The 20,876-nt window shown below is 37.5% G+C and overlaps 1 protein-coding gene across 11 annotated transcripts in view; it reads left to right on the top strand.

Annotated features, from left to right (window-relative positions):
- CTNND2 (catenin delta 2) overlaps window positions 1-20,876 on the top strand; it is a 689,312-nt gene that overhangs the window by 119,538 nt on the left and 548,898 nt on the right. For all 11 annotated transcript variants that reach the window (XM_074899519.1, XM_074899518.1, XM_074899522.1 and 8 more), the window contains exon 2: window positions 13,550-13,683. In XM_074899519.1, coding sequence (XP_074755620.1) covers window positions 13,550-13,683 — 134 coding nt within the window. The remainder of the gene's footprint in view (window positions 1-13,549; window positions 13,684-20,876) is intronic.

Raw genomic sequence — 20,876 nt, 5'->3', positions numbered from 1 at the left:
AGACTAATTCTTTGAAGGAGGCACAGAGATTACTTGAAGGACATAACTCTGGAGTGGTGAACAACCGAGTACCACAGGAAAGCAGAAGAAAGCTGGCGCAGGTATCCATCAGAATCAAGTGCTGAGGCGGCATTCCCATGTAAGAAATAGAAAGGATTTTGCACTTTGGCAAGATAAATGTGAAAACATAATAAAGAGTTCAGAAAAAGCTTAAGAAACAAGAAAAAGCATAAAAAGTTAATGAAAACTTTTAAATATCTGGAACAAGAAGCTTGGCAACAAGTCTGTAGGGCTAGTAGTGAATAGGGACAATTAGAGTTTCTTGCCATTTAAGACCAAATGACAATATAGAGGCTAAATGGATTTGGATACCAAAACACTTTCATCACACCTGTATGTAGTTTTAAGAATTAAATCATTTTGCTGTTCTGTGAAAGAGTTTACTTGGTCCAGGAGAAAAGCTGGGCAGGTTAGTGCAGTGGTTCCTCACAGAACTTCTCTTTTCTGTGGGGGAGAGAGTGAAGTCCAGGAGAGAAGTCAGGTGGGTCAGCACAGTGTATCAAGCTGGGCTGTATGCAGTCCTGGTGTGGGGTCATGGGCTCCCCTGGGTACTTTCTGGTGCTCTCGGGTCCTCTTGACTGTTGATGAGATGGTCCCAAATTCTGGTGCAGGGTAATGAGGTCTCTCTCTTTTGTACTCTGGTTTCCCACAGTATTAAGTACCCTTAGTTACAGGATTGTGAAGGGAATACCATGTTGATGATTAGTTCTTCCAGATGGCGATCTTTTCTGATTTGCGGTTGCTGCTCACAGTCTGCTTGTTACAGATACTTCTGGACATGTTTGCACTTTTTGGTCATCAACAGGCTGTTTGCATAGTCAGCTATCTGTTTTCTTCAGCACACAAAACCTATTCTGTTTGTCAGGACAGGTGACTGACTATATTTCATCTGCTTTTGCCTCAGTAAAGAGTTGGTTAACATTTACAGGCTTATGCTAACAGTAGTCCTGTCTAGACATAATTTATGCTAACTGCTACAAGAGAGTGAAGAAGAACTTAGGGATATTTCTAATCTTTGTGGCCATGAGGTATGTTCGGGGAGCTTCCCATAACAACATTCTTTTTGAGGATGCCTTGGGGTCTCAAAATACTGTAAAGAGTTTTTGAAGCTAAAAAAAGTAAGTAATGGATGGTGAAAATTCATGTGGATAAATGTAAAATGATTCATTTACAGAGAAGGAGAACACAACATCCCAACTTCACCTATAAAATGATGGATTCTGAGCTCATTTTACCTCACAGGAATCTAATGTGGGATCTGGTACTTTTGTGGGGCTTGGGATCTAATATATGTAAGCCCATATCAAAAGGAAAGAATAGACAAGCAGCCACAATTCCCATTAGGAGTACTGCTCAGTACTCTCTCTGTCCACCAGACAGCTCTGCCAATATTACACCAGCAGGATAATGTATGTGGAGAGAGAGAAAAGCATGGCAGTCACTGTGTCTGCACACTCACCTCAGCTCTTGAAGGAAAAGTTGGATTGTCATGCTCATCTTGGGCTGGAGGAGGTGGATCCAGCCATTTAAAAGAGAAGACATGCTTACCCCAGCAGGTCTCTACTTCGGCATGAACAAGTGAGGAGACTTTGTGGTCTTCTACCAGCTCTCCGTTTAAGGGATACGACCCTAAAAAGAGTCCCAGAGTGACTGCTCTCTTGGTTCCCTAGTGCAGCTCTAACTGCTAGGCATTGGTTGTGTCTCTGAAGGTTAGTCTAGAGGTACATTTCACAGTGTTGTATAGGGCTTGAAAGTATGCATTCTACTGTCCTCTAATAAAAGAGACGTGAGGCAAAGAAGATCTGTGCAATTCAGTGTGATATATATATAAGTAATCTCCTTAACTGTAGGAATTAGTGAGGAAGTAGATTAGTCCTGAGATTACACCAGTACCAGAACTGTCTATCCTACTTCAGGTTCAGAGCCATGGGAAACATTAAGAGTAGTCAGCATGAATCAGCCTGCAATTTAAATTTAAAGTAGTAGTAATAAACAGTGTATTTTTTTGCAGAACCTTAGTGGATTGCTTGCCTCAGATGCAAAGGGCTGTGCTTATGCCTCTCTGTTTCTGTTCTTTGGAATGAACATGTGCCCTCTGATGTTGCTGCCATTGACCCCATCTCTTGGATTACAAACTTTTTTCTCTTATGGTTGGTGGTGTTGGAGGGGGAATTACGTAGTCATGGTGTGTGATGGGTCAACCCTGACTAGCAGCTAAGCCCCCACTGACTTGCTTGTTAACCCCCCCTCATAGCAGGATGCAGGAGAGAATTGGACAGGCAAACGTGAGGAGAAAAGCTCTAGTGAGTCAAGATAAAGACAATTTAATATATGAAAGAAAATAAGTGAAAGAAAAAGAAAGGAAAAAAAAAGTTAACAAGTGATGCAAAAGCATGCACTCACCACCAGCAGACTGATACCCAGCACGTCCCCAAGCAATAGCTACTTTGGAGAAACTGCCCCCCAGTTTTATTGCTGAGCATGATGTCATATGGTATGGAGTATTCCTGTGGTCAGTTGGGGTCACCTGTCCCAGCTGTGTCTCCTCCCAGCCTTGCTGAGGGGCAAAGTGAGAGACAGGGAAGGCCTTGATGCTGTGCAAGCACTGTTCAGCAGTAGCTGAAACACTGGATCACAAATTTAAACCACAGTGCCACTGTTTTAGCTCCTGTAAAGAAAATCAACCCCATCCTGGCCAGACCCAGAACATGATGTCACTTAAATTTTCAAGTCACTCCCAGTCAATAAATGACCAATGAATGAAAAAAAAGTACAAAGAAACACCCCATATTATGTTTGTATCACCTACTCCTATGTTATCTAGGTCATACAAAATTTTAAGAATTCACTATAGGAGCATTGCTGGCTTTTGTTTTTAGATCTGCATTTTGCTCTGTATGCTTGAAGGTATTGGCATTGTCACTGAAATAAGAACTCCTGTTCCCTTGGTAACATGGCTAAACAATATTCTTTTACTGGATTCCATGAATGGAACAATTTGCTTGATTCATGAATAGACTTTTCACCAAAACTGAAATCAGTTATCATAAATCCTCATGCTGAGATCTCTAAAATATTGACAGGAGTATTAATTTTTATGCTGGTTTCTCTTTGTGATCATGTTCCTGTCTCCAACTGTGAAATATTTTCATAAGAATTTTAGGAGGTTGCTCTGTTCTCAGATGGTGCATGCTAGCTGGTTAGTGCAAATTCTTACAGATTAGGTAGGTGCTTTCTGTAGCAATGAAATAGGAACATGTTTCAAGCCAGCATGGGGTTTATCTGTCCTGATTAATCACTTAGTTGTTATAATATACTGACAGAGAAGGGGGCTGGGAGCAGTTAACTGACACAGCGCTGTCTTTGTGATTTGGGTCTGATCTTTAAATCTTCGTGCACCCTGCAGTAGTGCTGACACAACTTTGAGAGAAAAAAAGCAAGGGATGTACAATTGGGCCATCTTTCTCTTGCCTTTTTTTCAAAGTGCTTTGGGCCAAATGCTGTAGCTTTTCTCTCATAAGCACTTCTTCTGAGTTAGCCTGCTAAAATCATGGGGAATGTTTTAGAAATTGTTTTTGTTTGATTTTAAGGAGGAAGGCTGTATAGTAATTCAAAGTACTTACAATTTTATATATTATTGAAAAAAGCAAAACTGCCTTGCTTTATGACATATTACATGAGCAAAACAGTACTTAACACGATTATATTGAACTAAAAAGTTTGGAAGCGTTGCAGATGACTTAAGCTGTAGGCAAGACTTAAGGTTTCATATGGCTTCTAGTGTTCTGACATGGGTTAATGTAGACAGTGGTAGGAAAATATTTGATGCAGTCTGCAGAAACCTCATACTGGCAACTGTGTGCATAAGATCCTTCATTTTGCTTCCTCTTTGGAGGAAAATAGAGATGCTTTATTCAGACTCGGGGCAGAAGTAGAGTCCCTGAGGAAGAAACTTTTTTCCTGTTGAGCTGTAGTCTTTGGACTGTTTCAGGAAATGCCTTTTTGAGTCAGGCATCTGTGGAAGAGAAGGGAAGAGAAAATTTCATATATACTGGCTGCGTATATGCCAACAATTTTGGTTTCCATTTTGGGTATTACATATATATTGGTAGGATAAGTCAAGGAATATATATAGGGTAGGATAAGTCAAGGAAAGTGTTGGGGGAAGTTTGCCAATATAGCTTCTCTTCAGTTTGGTTTTAGAATATGGTTGTCTTCATACTTTACTGTGACAGATGGCATATTTTATATTTCCTACCACACTTCTGCAAAGAGCAGGAGAAGAAAAAGGGAAATTTTATAGTTTACTGAACCTGAACCTCAACTTTTCCTAAAATTTAAAACCAGAGGATTCTTTTTCATCCACTTAGAGGCCTGAAATACCTAAATAGTATGATTGAAATAATTGAGAATGCAATAGCGAAAGTCACAAAAGAAGACAGGAGACAAGCTTGCCTGTCTTAGTGAATAGGGAACAGGATAGTTCTGCAGACAAAGAACAATCCCAGAAAGAAAACAGAGAGCCCTTGCTCTTTGGAAAGCCCCTGTGATGGGTTAGCTAGAGTGAGAGGAGTGTTGACTTGAGCCGTCATATCTATCCTTGATTCCTAATTGAGCTTAAGCCTTTGCAAAGGTCTTTAAGATATCATGTCCGCTTTAATTAATCTACTTTCCCAACTAGTAATTTCAGCACTGGAGATACATGTTTTAGGATGTTGTGATAACTACTTAAGCAGTCAGAAGACATTTTCCTCTTTGAGGTATTTGGCATGGTCTGGCAGATTTTTTTATCTTTCCATTGGCTCAAGAGGATATCAACCTATTTTTAAGAATACTTACCCAGCCACAAATTGTATTAAACTGTCAACAAAGATAGGACAGCAAAGGAAATCTACAATTTCAATGGCTATGTGTGCAGGAGAAGGTGAGGACCATCTTACAAATTTCCTACCCTTTTTCACTGTTGCACAGCTGAAAGATTCAGCTTCATTGCAGAAAAGTCTAATGCAACATTAGTAGGTATATATCCTGCTGCCGAGAGCCAGTGCTGTCTCAGTGTTCAGTCACCTCCATAGTTTGACATTACTGAAGGAACACAATAGGTCGCATTTTTGTTGAAGATGATTTCTTGCATATCTAAATTCTCAAGCTGTGCCTTTTTCTGTTTCTTCCAGTTGGGATTTTATTCCAAAAACCTACTGTAAACATCTTCATTAGTCTTAACAGTCATATGTATGTGATAATGTTTGAATTGGCTTTACAGTATGTAATAATGAGAATTATTATCTTGGATATTTTTCTCTTCATATTTGCACCAAATGTGTCCTGTGATATAGGTAATAATTTATCAGAGTGGCCAGAGCTATTGCATTCTATTGTTTTGGCACCTAACTTACACCCTCTGAATTTTTAGCTTATCAGAATGACTCAATGAGCAGCGTGAAGGCTGGTGGTTTTCATGTTCATTGATACAATGCCAAACCTGTTGCTTACCACAGTTGTTAGAAGCTAGTGTGTTGGAGCTGTTCAGAACTGTAGGCTTTCAAAAAACAACTGTTGTTCATATACGCAGGGAGAAATAGAGCTTCCCTAAGGCATTCATGCAGTTATTAAAGCGAAGAAAATTGGAGTATTTTATGCATTTATTTTTTAATTAAAACCAGCTAAAAACAAGATCGGCCTTAGTCCTTCCTTCTGAAATGTTGATATGAGTTACTGAAATCATAAACAGTAAATTTAAGTGTAGTCATAAACATGCAGTTTTAGGTTAAAAAAAAAGTATTAAAGTATTTTCATTTTACAGTAAGTCCCCATAATTTTGAAACAATAGCAAAGTAAGAGCAATTTTAATAGGAACAATAGAAGTGCATGTTATTAAATTGTGGTCATACTGTAATCTCTATATAGCATATATAAAGTAGGGAAGAGGAAGCAGAAAATATTTCTAGGTGCATAATTGCATATTGGATTATTTTAAGTGATTGATTCTTATCCAAGGCTACTTCAGTGTCATTCATGGTTCTCCAGATTAGCTCAGTAACAAGCCAAATCTGATTGCTGTGCAGTAAGACAGCATGATTTACACTTTCATAATGAATGCTCTGACTGATTAATGGTTCATTGTACTGGGAAAACCCACTGGGGAGTACATATTCCTTACCACAGTATCATTTTATTAAGGAAACATATTTGGATTTTCTGATTCCACTGGTTTGATGTAGTTGCCAGTGTAGTGGATAACTTGGCTTTTACTGTGGGTTTCCAGACACTGTGGCGCTGTTTAGCTTTTTGTTTGGTTGGTTGGTTTGGTTTTTTTTAACCCTTCTACACTTTCTATCCATGAAAGCATGATGTAACATTAGACTGTGTAGACAGCATTATCAAAGTGACTTTTAAAAGGAATATCAATCTAATATTGAAAAATGAAAGTCTGCCTGTAATTTTTAAGCATTGTTTATAAAAGAACCTATTAAAACAATATAGTGTAATTTGGAAAAGGAATGAAATGAGCAGTTTACAGTTGATGCAGCTGCTTTTTCAGTACTAGGGTTTTTTTCAGTGTTCTGCATGGATGCAGTAAATGAAGTATAGTATTTCTGATGTAGAGGGGGAGTAGGGTAAGATCATTGAAAGGGAGATGCAGCCACCCCATCTGAGTAAGAGTGGCAACATGTCATTGGTGAACTATGCCAGCAAGGTACTTTTACCAGTGATGTCTTCATGGCTATCCCTCATTACTTCCCTACTTAGTAAATTTCTGCCCAGTATGATTAAAATCCATACAAAAGTGTGTATGCAAAATTAAACTTTCAACTGAAACCATAGCATCTGACATTGCCATTTTTATGAGCATTTATAAATCGTGAAAATATTTTGTTTCACCTAATGATTTATCTATGGCATAGAATGTACCTCTGTGTATTGTGTATGTACCTCTGTGCCTGAGTTCAGCCTGAACAGACTTTTGCAGTTTGACCTTGGAACTAGCTAAGTTGGTTGCATTACCTCAGAGAAAGCATGAAATCCTGCTTCAAGGAAAGGTGTCTCCCATCCTGCATCCACTACCATCTCAAGGGTCACAGAAGGAATGTGGTCTTGCAGTCTTTTATTTCCCAGCTCTAAATGCCATGTTATTACCATTGCTAGCCATTTGTGGGATCTAGTCATAAAAATTATTATCCTTTTTTTTTTTACATGTTGGTAAAATGTCCATGATGCATGTGTAAGAAAGGAATTACATATATAAACCACCTCATCATTCATTTATGTTTAAATAGAATTTTGTACGATCAAGAAAAGGCTACCAGCCCAAGTGCCATGTCCCCAGAAATGTCCCAAGAACTCACTGGGAAAAGTAAAGTTGCAGATGTTCAAAAGAAATGCAAGAGGAATGTAACAATAATTAAAAAACTTACATTGAATGCTTAGTTTGAGTAAGCATTTAAAAGTTAGCGAAACCTCTTATTTTTTCAGTGTGTGTGTGTGTGTGCAAGACTTACGAGGAGCAGCTGAGGTCACTTGGTTTGTTCAGCTTGAAAAAGAGGAGGCTGAGGGGTGACCTCTTTACAGTCCACAACTTCCTCAAGAGGGACAGCAGAGAGGGAGGTACTGATCTCCTCTCTCTGATGACCAGAGATAGCACATGAGGAAATTGTATGAAGACGTGTCAGGGAAAGTTCAGACTGGACTCCATGATCCTTACGGGTCCCTTCCAACTTTGAGATATTCTGTGATTCTAAGGTAGCTTTAAAAAAGAGGCGCTCCTCCTGTTGCCTTTTCTTCCTTTTCCCCTATAGTTTTATAACCAGATACCACAGATAAAATTTCACTGAAAATCTGCAAGTCATTTGAATGCTTCAAGTGACTTGCAGTTACTCTGAATTTGTGGTATTTCAGCTGTTTGAAAAAGACTGTCTTGCAAAAAAATCTATCCTTTTTATTGTTTTTTTTTTTATTTTATTTTATTTTTTTATTTTCCCTGTTGTTTTTTAACTCCTTAGCTAGAAAAATGAAAATTAGTCTTGTTTTTAGTGATGGTCAGTCTTTCTGAGATTTATGACCTTATTATGTTAAGGTTCCAGGCATCACAAAAATGTGTGTTTAAAAACAACTTTTTCATTGGAATTCTGTGAATTTTTCATGGTGATATTTTCGGGACTTTTATAAGTATTAATACAGGGTACCTTTTGTGCTGGAATGGAAATGTGTGCCTTTATATCAAGAAGGTGCCTTAACAAGAGGTACAAATACCTGTAGTTAAACTGCGAGAGCCATAGCTTGAGTTCAGAGAGAAGTGAGGTTTAACTGTCTCAGAAGTAGCTTATTTTTTGCTTATCTTTTGTCTCAAGAACCAGCCCACTGACCATCTCTGTCCTGTTTATCGTAGGAGTAATGCTTCCACTAGAACTCAGGTTGATTTTAAGTTTATGATAGCTCATACATGACAGAAGTGTCATGTGTCATCCCGGCTGCTCACCACAGGGGCTGCCCCTGCTGCCAGCACCTGGGCATCTGTGCATGGTATGGGGAGAGGATGGTTTTATTTGGATTTAGGGGCTGGTTTTCTTTTCATTAAAGTGAGGTAAAGTTTTTCGATGCTCTTAGAAAGATAACCAATAAAAGAAGAAAAAAAAGCAGGTCAAACTCCAGATTGAATTTTGCCAGCGCTGTGGAGTACAGGAATCCATGAATAATTTATGTCTGACTTCCCAGTATGTTCCCAAAAGGCTGGTAGTATTTTTCCTGTTCATCTATCTGTGATCGTCTAAGTTTTTAATTTGATTCTCTCAGGAGCATGTATATGCTCTGACTTACAGAATCTCATTTGTATTTTTGTGACACCGATAGGAGGTTCTGTTGCTGTTGTGGAAATGAAATGCAGCCAATTTACTTTTGTGTTTCAGTTACTCAGCTATGGTGTACTCTGTTAAACTGCTTAATTTTTATTTTTCTTCTCATACTTGCTCTAATTTTCCTTTTGTTTTTAGTGCTGAGCTTCCAGAAATGTGTGTTAAAAGGCTATCAGCCAGCTTACTTTACAAGGAAAAATGACAAGATTTGGGGTAGCTTTTCTAGAGAAGAAAAGCGAGAGCAGAAGGAAAGATACAGTGGTCATCATCATGTGGGATAATGCTTTTTTTAATTGTTTTTTTGTGTCCATGCTGGATAGTGCAGGAAACGCTAAGCTTAAATGTATTCTGTTAAACACTAAAGCAAGCATAAGGCCAGTAGAGCTCTGAACAGAGGGAGGCAGCCAAGGGAAGCTGCAGTGAGGGAAGCTGTGAAGGATTGGTTATGTGTATTAAATATCCAGAATGACATAGGAAAAAAATGTGCCTTCTCTAGACATTTGGTAGTGGTCTAGGGGCTTGGAGGCCCATGTCAGCCTTCTTTTCTGTAGTTCTACAGTACTGGCAGTTTTAAGTGCCATTGAAACCTGAGAATGTCCAGTTTCTTATACTGAAGACTGAACAAAATTAAAAGCCCATCTCTGAGCAGGTAGACTAGTGCAAGTGTGGGCCTTTGCTATGTTGTTGTTTGTTGTTGAAATGCTATTGCTGATTCACGCATGATTTTTTTAATGCAACTACCTTTGGTACAGTAGCTTCTCTGTTGCTTTTGAAAACTCATTCTGTGTTTCCTTTCCATATGGTATTTCTTGTATGAATTTGTGTAATGAGAAAATATTGAAATATATAATGTTAACAGCTCAGCTGGATAACATTGTGCTGTATATTCAGTGATACTAGTTTACTAAGTGCAGTTGCCTGCAACCTTTCCCCCTCTAACAACTGTAGTAATAAACTGAACTAGTGAGATAGATGCTAGAAATTATATTCTCTGTGCAGAAGAGATATTTTGATGGGTGCACAAAACATTCGTTTTAATGTCAGAGACATTTCTTGTGATTTCTCTGATTCTAGATGAAGAGGATGCGCAGTGTGCCTTTTCTAAAACTGCATTTTTCCTAAAATCTTCATTTAAAAAAAAAATTAAACAAAATCCTGGAAACATGCAGTGGTTACAGAATATTAGCTACTGTTCTGTCCAGATTTTGAGCCTATTTGAAGCAAGTACAGTTTATTGCAGCAGTTGGTTGTGTAATCAGATTATTTTTTCCCCTTGTATACTGTTACTTGAAAAATTATAGATTACTAAAGCAGTTTTTGAAGTGTTCTCTGATGGAAACAAAGTATTTGGAAAAACTTACAACCTAAAAAAATAAAATTTACTGAAGTTGAATACAGTCCCAGAATAAGTTCAGGATATCAGCAGGCAGTTGCTGCCTGTATTGCATGGATGTAATTGTTTTGAATGCACAGAAACTGGTGTCGTCTTATCAGTAGCATCTTTTCAGTCAAAGAGCAGCTTCCTCATTGACCATGCAGCCTTACTGTTTCTCTCAAGTACAGTTTAAATATTTTGGAGTCTTTGCAAGAGCAAGCATTTTGTGTAGCAGATAATTTTTTCCAGCAACTCAGGCAGGCTCATTTGCCCCCATCTTCCTGAAAAACAGCAACAGCAAACAACTATGCCGCAGTGGGCCTCCTTTGGATTGGCTCTTAGGGAGCATCTCCGGCCAAAATCTGAGAATCCTGATTCAAGGAATTTCACTTAATTGGATATGTTGCCAATTAACATAAGCTGTAAATTATTGATTTTGGTATTGAGAAATAAATAAGACAGCTAATTAAATGAACATTCAGAGAAGACATGTGGACACATCTGGTGCCTCATCCCCTTGCTACATGTTAGATGTTGTGCCTTTGGTGAGGCGATGGGTGAGGTCCTCCCAACACAGGTCCGCCCTGGAGCAACCTCACTCCCAAACATGCACCCTTACCAAAACCCTGCCAATTTTACCTGATACGGAAAGGTGCCGTATTGAAATGAGGGGCTCCTTAACTGCAGCCAGTGTCCTTCCAGGTGGTGTTTATGTCTTCCCAGTGAGGCCTAGTAACTGTGTGCTGTGGTAGGGAGCTGAGGCTGGATGGAGCAGGTAAGTCCTCTTAACTTGTCACCTGAGGAGCAGAATCTAAGTGAACCTCATATGACAATTACTTGCAGATCTGGGAGCAGGACCAAGGAGTGTTTTTGACTCCTAGTCTGGTTTAGTTTGCTGGGTTTTACATCCCTCGGGCCTAGTGTTTATGAAACAGCCAATTCAGCAGAGTCTCCCTGCCAGGGGTCAGGCAGCCCTGGAGGAGCATGAGGACAAGCTAAGCAGACAAAGGGGCTTTTTCCTGGAAGCTTCTTTGCAACTGCAGAGAACATAATCCTGCAGTAGGTGAGCTACTCCTGCCCAATGTGTCTGAAACTATTTTGCAGACACCTCTTTGACAGCTCTGATGTTTCTTCCCACCCCAGTGCGGTCTTGGGGAAGCAGTTCTTTGCTCCTCTTGCTGTTGTAGTTCCACTGTCTCCCTGGTGAGCGGCCCCGGACGCGTGGCTTCCCACTGCCCAGGGGAGTGTCTGCATGGGCGGTGGGACTGCCTCATGTGTTCCTACTCATGTTCCTCAATCCTGTGGTCTCTTATTCCTGTGCACAATTTTCAGCTGGACTTTACAGGGTATGGAGTTGATAGCAAGGAGTGTTGCACTCCGGGTTTTCCGCAAATATAGCTCTACAAAATGAACTATCCGACCATATTTTTCAAAAAGAAAATCCCTTTGCCTTCTATTATGATACTGCAATTAATAATCTAGTAAAAAAAAAGCAAATAATTAGGTTGTTTGAAAGTAATGGAATAGAATAAGCATGTATGTGAGTACATGTCTTTTCTGTGGTACTTTAGAAGAGAGTAGCAACTTTAATTGCATGCCACAAACTAGGTAACTTGTTATAATACAAGACGGTTCCTTTGTTGCACAAAATGAGAAAATGTAATTGAAAGTCCATTTAGGTTGATGTATTGGAATCTTATAAAAGTTTTGTACTGTATACTTGTGATAGAGGAGGATGGGTATATAATCTGAGTTTTTAAAGATTAATTTCAAGTAGTGTATGTATCTGGGGCAACGACGTTACCAGAGCCAAAGACTGAGTACTTACCACTTTCAGTGATTTGCTTACAAAAAGTGAGATGTATGAAAATATTTAGCTTCTTTAAATAAACTGATAAATAATCTTATGCTTCAATATATAAACTAGTCTAGCTTGAGATTTAGGGAGATTTCTCTTACAAGAAATAACTGACTAATCTGTATTTGCATGTTTTTGTCTTATGCATTTATGTCAGTGTCCTGAGCTTCAGGAAGCTTTTGGAAAAAGCTGCCCCGTTGGGCTGAATGAGTGTTCTTGGGCAGCACTGTGGCTTCAGAGCCAAAGCCTTATAGGATGTCACCTCCCCTTCTTTTAGAGCCCTAATTTCCATGGCAAAATGTAGTGGGGATTCTTGCTCTGGGTATTGAATTTTATATTTACTTTTACCAACTACCCTTTCCCATGCTTTTCAGACTTCTTATTTCTTCCAGAAAAAGTTGTACTTTATAAAAACATGGGCTTTGAAAAGCAGCATGGAGCCAAGGCAGGAGTTTTGCCATTGATATGAATGGCAAGTTCTGTGCATGTATGACCCCTTTGATGACATCCCTCTGAATATCCCCACTGCTCCTCAGGAGGCCCGGACAGCTGGCAGATGTGGGACAGTTCTCTTCCACAGAATAGTTCTGGCCAGCTCCCACATGAACATGATCTTATCCTGACTTGCCTGTGCATAACCGTGCAGGCTGCCTCTCTGCAACTTTACTTCTGGAATGTGACACAACTTGCGTGTAGAGTGACATTGCCTACAGTGACATTTAAACAGAGATGCTACACTGTAGTGTAGCTTTCAGAAAGATAAATCTTTCCACAGTCACCACTGCCATTTTGCTCTCTAAAAAAAAGTACTAGAAATTCAAGTGCTAAGAATCTTTTTTTTTTTAGTAACAGGTCTCAAAAATGACTTAACAACTGGTGTGCTGTTTGTCTCAAAAATACTCTGGTAAAATGTTGTCAAAATCACCTTCTAGACTAGAAGAAGGGCAAAGTTAGTTACCTAGGCTTGAAATACAATACATATTAAATAGTCATGCACGCTAGAAAGTCAACATTAAATGTTTTATATTTCTCTCCTGTATCATTTGTTGTTTTTCTGTGCAAAGCATTTTGTGATTCATTTCTTTCGTGATATTGTAGTTTCATATTGGATGCTTCCACTGGAATACTATACAGAAATCACAGCTGTAAATGATTTGAATCATTTCCAGATGTATTGTGGTAAATATTTTTGAGTAAGACTGGGAAATAATTTAATATTTTGTTTTATAATTAATTTAGAACTAGTTTTATTTTTAAATAGGTGATATATTCTATATTGCAAAACCATAGCACGTTCTACAATTTTTTTCCTTAAATTAGTGTTATTAGTCTTATATGCATACAATTTCTGTTATGTATCTGGTTTCTAATAACTAAATCATTGTTTTGTGCTTTCATAAACTGCAGAAACTATGCCTGTTCCAGACCAGCCCTCGTCTTCTGACAAGACAAGTTCCCTGAGTCCTGTGTTGAACACATCCAATGGTGATGGCTCTGAAACTGAGACAACCTCTGCCATTCTAGCTTCAGTTAAAGAACAGGTATGCAAGTGCTGCGTCCACAGGCTAGAAAATAGTAATATGATTTAATGTTTCTTTAACAAAAGCTTCATAGGTGGTATCTAAATAATTTCATTCACAAATGCATATTGCAAAGAATGTTAAATATTTCTTAATGTCTTAATATACTTCCATGTGCTGTCCTACAATGACATTATTATAATTTAATTGAATTGTTCATTTTATTCTCCACTTTCAGTCTTTACTGTTAATGCTGGTTTTCAGACAGCTCTCCTTTTCTTGTTGGCAGTCTTCATGTAGAATTACAGCATATAGGCATAGCATATAAGAGCTATAGGCAAATAAGAAGTTGTGGAGAAGATACATTATCCTAGACTTTTTAGTTAAAAGGATTTCTAAGAATCCTAGATTTTTAAAATTTAACATCTACATGTGTTTTATTTTTTTGCGTAAAACTTGACGTTGAGATTATTTTAGCACAAAATTGAGTAGAGACAGAGGCTTTCACCCTTAAATGATTAAACAAAAAGTATTAGAAATTTTTGAAAGAAAGGTATTTAGTGGGATTCTCTGCTTGATTCTGATAGGACAGGTTTGGACATTTTAATGTAAATTTTTGTGGGCTGAGTGTCTGATACTTTGCTTAGTGCCTCTTTGCACATCAGGAGATGGTTAACATTTGCGTTCATGAAAATGCCTGGTTTATGTTGCTACCTCATTTGTCTCAACAGCAGCAACAGGTATTGCAAAGAGACACATTAAAAGATAGCAGTTTTCAGTCAGCTTTCTCCTTGCTGAGGGTGTCTAAATTGGTTCCCCAGTTATAGTAATCTTTCCCTGCCTAAGACATTCACTGCTGCTTTAGTAAAATTAATGTATGAATTCAGCTTATGATATGTAACACCGTTGGGGTAATAGCTGTTGAGTCATAGGGTTTTTATAAACTTTGTGACTTTGCTCTTCATTTTTTCTTTTTGATATGTACCAGTTTTCTGTTTTGAGTGTTAAAGCTTAGTCATGTTTTCTGGCTCTGAAAAGAGGAGTGTGAGAAAGAAAGGTTGTTATGTGGAGTTTTGTCTTCAGATTTATGGCATGTTGATGTATTGGAGTTGCCCATGGTTTAGATGTTAATGTGCGTATTCTTTTCCAAGACAATAGCATTACTTGGGCATGTAGCAGTGTTTCAGCCTTTGTTACTGTATTATTTTGAAGAAAAATAGCTATATTGGCTTTTTATTCTTTGATGTTGAAAAAATGTACAGGAAAGTTATATTGGTAGAAGATACTCTGCATATTGCCTGTTAGAATGTGAAACACAGTATTGAATAGTGAGAAATTTTTCTCTGTTGTTGGTTTTTTTGATGATATTGCTAGTTTATACCTGGTCAATGTATTTTGCAGCTGAACCTCCCACCCTAATAAATCAGTGTTTTGAGTACTCAAGGGAATTGGTGCTGAATCCACTAGAAGAAAAAGATTTCAAGTGGTAAACATTAGCAAAATTATTTCTGATTCCTGTGAACCACAGCAAAAGGACCCTGTAGTAAAGGAGTTCTTCATTCCCACATCACCAAGAACAGCCTAGCCAGCTAACCGAAAGTACTGCTGGCTAACAAGATAATCTCTTGAATTATTGTAGTACAGGGTACCAAAACATCACAGGTGTTCTGTTAATTAAAATTTCTTGACAGGTGATCTCTAGTCAGACCTCTCTCAAAGCTGGAAGACTGTACTAAGCTCAAAAATGAGACTGATTTTATTTTTTAGATCTGAATGCGTTTCTCAGAGTATATGGTGACTTTTGTAAATTTGGTTTAATGGCACACATTTATGTTCAGCCACACTCACTACTGGGAAAGCCATGTAACTCCAGTATCCTTTTTTTATTTTGTAGTAAAGATTTGAAAGAAAAAAAACAACACAACAACCCCAAAACAACAAACTAAAAAAACCAAAACTGCTTTTCAGCTTTTCTATTTCCCACGTTTTGACAAGACATACATTATTTAACATTCTGTTGGAAGAATTTTAGGTACGGACAGCATCCTGTGCTTCAAGCCAATGAAATGCATTACACTGATTCTGCATTAGGGGAGTAAATTAAGTAAGTTTCTAACGGATTGTTCAGATGAGAATCCCTCTGCTTTTTAGAAGAAGAAATGAATTACTTTTCTGCCTGGTATGTGATTTTGCTTTGTGCCCTTTGGCTGTAGCTGAAAATATACCTAGGGTTTTAGAAATACACGTACAGATAATTATTCAGAAGTATTGCTAGTAAAGAAAAAGATGGTTGAGTTCATGATGAAGGTAAGTTTTGCTGAAGCAAATATGTTAAGTTTTCTTTATCTGTGGTGGTTTAACTTTCTGAAGTTTCCTTTTTTTAATTCTCTTGGAACACTTGTGGCGACTTCATGTGCTACTTCTCATGAAATAACTAGAACAGTGTCTTTGACTGCAACAGAGTAAGCTGCAGGATTTATGGTATTGATGACTGTAATAGGTGTTTTCAGGCTTTGAAGAGGGCAGGACACATGGAAAGAAAGCACAGAAAAATAGTCATAGATGTTATATTTATTCCTCTACTTAAATTTATTCAGAAAATCTGAAGCTTTGCTTTGCCTAGTTTGAAGAACAGATATCACTATCGTGTCCTATTTTGAGAAACAGGTTTATTTGGTCTAAAAATTTTATTGGGTCTAAAAAATTGTGCTTGATATGTCAAATGGAAAGTGGCATTCATGCTGGTCATGACTGGATCAGAAGGTGCAGCCCTATGTGTTTCAAGGCTGTCAGAAGATTTCTGTCAAAACAGAAATTGAAGCCCATATTTTGTTGCTGAGGAGTTAGGTTCATTTTAGGAACTCCTTGATTTAATGTATAAGCCATTTCGTTTGTGTTTTACCTCTGGACAAGCATACTGAATCATTTAAGGGTTTCAGACTTCTGAGATACAATTGAGAAGTAGTGATGGATAAAGAATAAGAATCCGTGTTTTTCCCCTTGCTGCTAACTTTCTTAAGCTCAGCAGGCATTGCTGGAGAGGAAGTCAGAATCATCCACCATGTCTTAAGAAATCGTGAGATGCCAGGCAGCAAACGTTGGCTTAGGTGTTTTCAAACTGTCCTTGTGAAGAGGAAAGGTTAATAACTTCTGTGAAAGTGAAAATTCTTTGTGTGTGTGGTTTTTTGTTTGTTTTTTTTAGACAGAATCAAGTTCTCTAAAGATAAATCATCAGGTAATGTTAAACCACTAGTCAAAGAGTTTCAGTTTTCCATGCTGTATAAAATGTGGTTACATATCTGTGTATGAGGAACAATTTTTTTCTTTCTTATGATATACTGGCAAACAGATTTGGCCCAATGCTTCCTAAGTTTTAGAAAACATAAGGCTATTTGTGTTTCTGCTTTGTCATCTGCAAATATGGGAAAAACAGACAAAAAGAGATACCAGAACTCTATGGTTTGTGAGAACATATGTGATAGAACGATATCTTCAACAAAAAGCATGATAATGTTTCTGATTGTGAATCTCTACCTGTTCAAGAGACTTCTGAACACACTCCGTGTTAAAAAATTCCTGGGAAGAGAGCTATTGATAATGCTGTTTTGAAAGTAGAAATAGCTGCTAGAGAAGCTTTTGAGTAAATATATAGTAAAGCTGATGCTTTTCCTGAAAGTCACCAGAAGTATGTGGTTCACAGCACTTTGGTTCTTGGCATACAGAAACTGCTCCATTGGAAGCTGAAGAGGGATGTAGTGACAATGACCTAGCAGAGACTTGTTTTGGCAGATTTTTAAAATAAAAGCCCTTGGAGAACATGAGATAAAATAATTTCCTAAGAATGAGATCCATCTTGAAGCACTGACAATTACTTCAACTCAGAAATAGTATCATACATCTGTTTTAGTTTTGTGACTCTAGTTTCCTTTACCATCTTAGCAGTAGCCTGTTTTAGAGAAAAGCTCTTTCCCTTTCAGAAAACTTACTCAAAGAGCAAGTTGTGTAATACTTAGTATTTCTTTTGAAACCTTTTTAAATATACCTATTTCAAATAATGGTACTAGTTTCCAGATGCCTTGTCTTCATTTCCCCCTCTCCAGAAAAAGCTTAGACTCTAAGACTTTTGGAATATTTCTCATACTGTTTAAATAAATGATTGATTAATGTGTTCTTTAAATCACAGTGCTGATGCCAGAGAAGATAGAAGTCTTTGGCTTTGAGATGTTTGCGCATAGTGATTGGTTTGTTTGGGTTTTTTTTAAAAACAAGAATGAGAGTGTCATCTTTGGTGTTAAAAATATCCCAGCTTTATAAGACTTAACATTTTTTGTAAAGTAACTTCTGTTACTTTTAAATATTTACCAACTTTCCCATTAGAAAGCTACTTTTTTGTCAAGAAATTGTGGTTAAAACTGAACCAAAAAACACAGGTAATAATGACTAAAGATTGTAATGCATGTCAGTATTAGATAAGGATAATATGCATGACTTCAGTGAACTTGTATGTTAGGGGTTAGTACTCTTTGGAAAGAGGGTTGTGTATGTGATGCACATCTTGTATATGCATATGTAAGTAAAACTGCAGATAGAAATGGCTGTAGAATTGAAAGATTTAATTTCTTTTCTTGGCTCTGCCAGATTGTTTTTCCTATCTCTTTATATCACTATTGAAGTTTTAGAGCAAAATCACATATCTAGGTGGATGTTTCAGTTCAGACTATTTTTTAAGGTTTTAAGGCCACAAGAAACTTGTGAAATCATCTAGGTCTGACCAGCAGGTCATGACATTTCATACAGTCATCTATGTATTGGGTCCCAGGTCTGATTACAGAATGACTTTTGCAGCTGTTTTCCCTAATATAATGCATGCCACATTGCAATACATGATATTCACCAAAATGAAATCTCATTCTTGCCCTATAGGAACCAGTAATTACCCTAGTAACCTTAAGTATTCTATAGGTTTTCTAAATAGGTTCAATTATGATATATTCATGTCTTGTTTCTTCCCCTCAAACATCAGGCTTTATCTCTGCCTTTAAAAGTTTTAGCAGCAATATTTCAGACCCATGCTAATTATATTCAATCAATATATATTTCTTTCATCATCTCTCTAAGTGGCACATCAATATATTAACTTCCTTAGTTATAGAACTCCCTTGTTTCCAATGAGGTTTTAAAATATTCCAGAGAGATAGTCCTCTTCCTTTTTGTCATCTTTTATTTTCATTAATATATTGATTTTAGATAAGAAACTTGACTGTATTATATGTTCTGAGTAGAACAAGTCTATACAGGGGATACTGTAATTCTGAGTTGCTGGGTGGACCAACATATTATTGAAATATGAAGCTTTGTGTCTACAGCTGCTTCTTCCTAGGTACATCCTCAAGCTGATGGAAATTGCATTTGAGATGTACAATTCTGCTACTGGAAATGGGGAGTTCAGTGGAGAAGTTTTGAAAAGCATCATCACAGTGGCTAGTGAAGAAGGAAATTATTTAATATATTTACTATATGCCCTGCTCTATATGATTCTCAAGTTCTTGCTTTAGTCTGGCACTGGTTTCACATAGCTCTTTGGAGCAGCTGTGAGTGTATCCATGTTGTGCTTCTCAGGAAACGGCAGTTTACAAGAATGGAGACCTAGACAAATAATTCCTATTCAGAACCCCATATCCTGTAAGTCATGCCAAAAACGCAGTAGCCATAGTAGATGTTGTGTGAAGAAACTAAAAATCACTGATAAAAGGATATGATGATAATCCAAAAAACGTATTTTGGTGATAGTTTGAAATGAGCTGAGAGTGGAAAGGTCCTGTGAAGTTTTAGTCTGATAGAGAGTATTGAGAGAATATATCCTCCTAGCAGAACCATCTTTGAAGAGAGGGAAGACAATGCTAATTATCAGAATGAGACTTAAATATGGTGCTGTTTCGACTTAATGATGTTGAAAATTTAGTAGTTCAAATCCAAGAATTTCAGAGAAGCTGAGTAGAATGCTGCTTAGTGACAACTCAATCTAATGCTGATTTAAATAAAGGCCATCACAAAGAAAGGCAAAATATCCTTCCTTATCATGCAGTTGGTATGATGAAAAGTGGTGATTACACTTCTGCTGATCTACAAGCACTTCTGCCTTAACTTTTTTTTTCCCCCAGTAGTGGAAGAATTTCAAACTTGGAATACTGATTCTCTAAGAAAGTAATAATATTGATCTCAAAATTTCAATAGATTTAAATTTTTGTATATTAAATTTCTAATTAACATGACTACATTTGTAAGATTTTAACATCGTTGATTTCTTTTTCTCTGGTATTGGGGCTTTTTAAGATGTAAAATATGTTCACACCTAAACCAAGTGTTTGAACCAGCGTGGTGGAATAGGTACTCAATCTCACCTTAAAGTCACTTGAGAGGGAGACCTAAATGAACTTAAAATAATTAAGAAGTGGCTAGTCAAGTTGTGCTTTTTCCTGTGCTGATACACCTCCCACTGTTGTACTGACAAACATGGATTTATGCAGCCACATAGGGAGTGCTGCTGGAAAGCTGAGTTGACAATAACCATCCGAAAAGATGGGAAGGCAGCTTTGTGTTAGAGGGTTGAGTGTGTTGGATTTCTTTTTGGCAAAGGGTGGTTGAATCAGTTTGCCAATTTATTTTCAAGGATTGACTTCTTAGCTCAGCTGCTGTAAAAATAGACTCTAAGCAATGGTTTTAGTCAACTTTTTTGTAGCATCTGGAATGATACACCCCTATTTAAATGTATAGAGGAGTGGAGGTTTTGGGTATGTCTCCCCAACTCTGCCCCACTTCCCTGACTAAAAGGAAGTCACAATTATGTTTCTGTATAGTTTATCTTACTGAGACTTAGCTGTCTTACCTGTTTTCAGTATTTTTCACTTTCTGCACATGAATTAAACAATATCCATCAACAGTAATTTTCATTTGCATAGAAAATAAATGAGGCTGTGAGGCCCATGGCTTTCAAAATCAGCATACCTTTTCTACAGAGAAAAAGAAGTGCTGTTAAAAGACCAAACTGTGAACATTTCAGTTCATGATTGTTTTTATTTCTTCTGTCTTTTCTCTGGAAGTGAAAGAAAAACATGAAAAGCTTGTACCAGATTCCACAATGACCCTTCTTCTTTAACTTGTGTTGCCAGTACTTTAATGCAGCTTGCTCTTAAACTTCAGTTTTGAAAGGGATT

Source organism: Athene noctua, chromosome 2 (assembly GCF_965140245.1).
Source record: "Athene noctua chromosome 2, bAthNoc1.hap1.1, whole genome shotgun sequence".
In the NCBI taxonomy this organism is placed as follows: Eukaryota; Metazoa; Chordata; class Aves; order Strigiformes; family Strigidae; genus Athene; species Athene noctua.
Note: the sequence above shows the minus strand (reverse complement) of the source record. Positions and strands in the feature narration are given on the sequence as shown.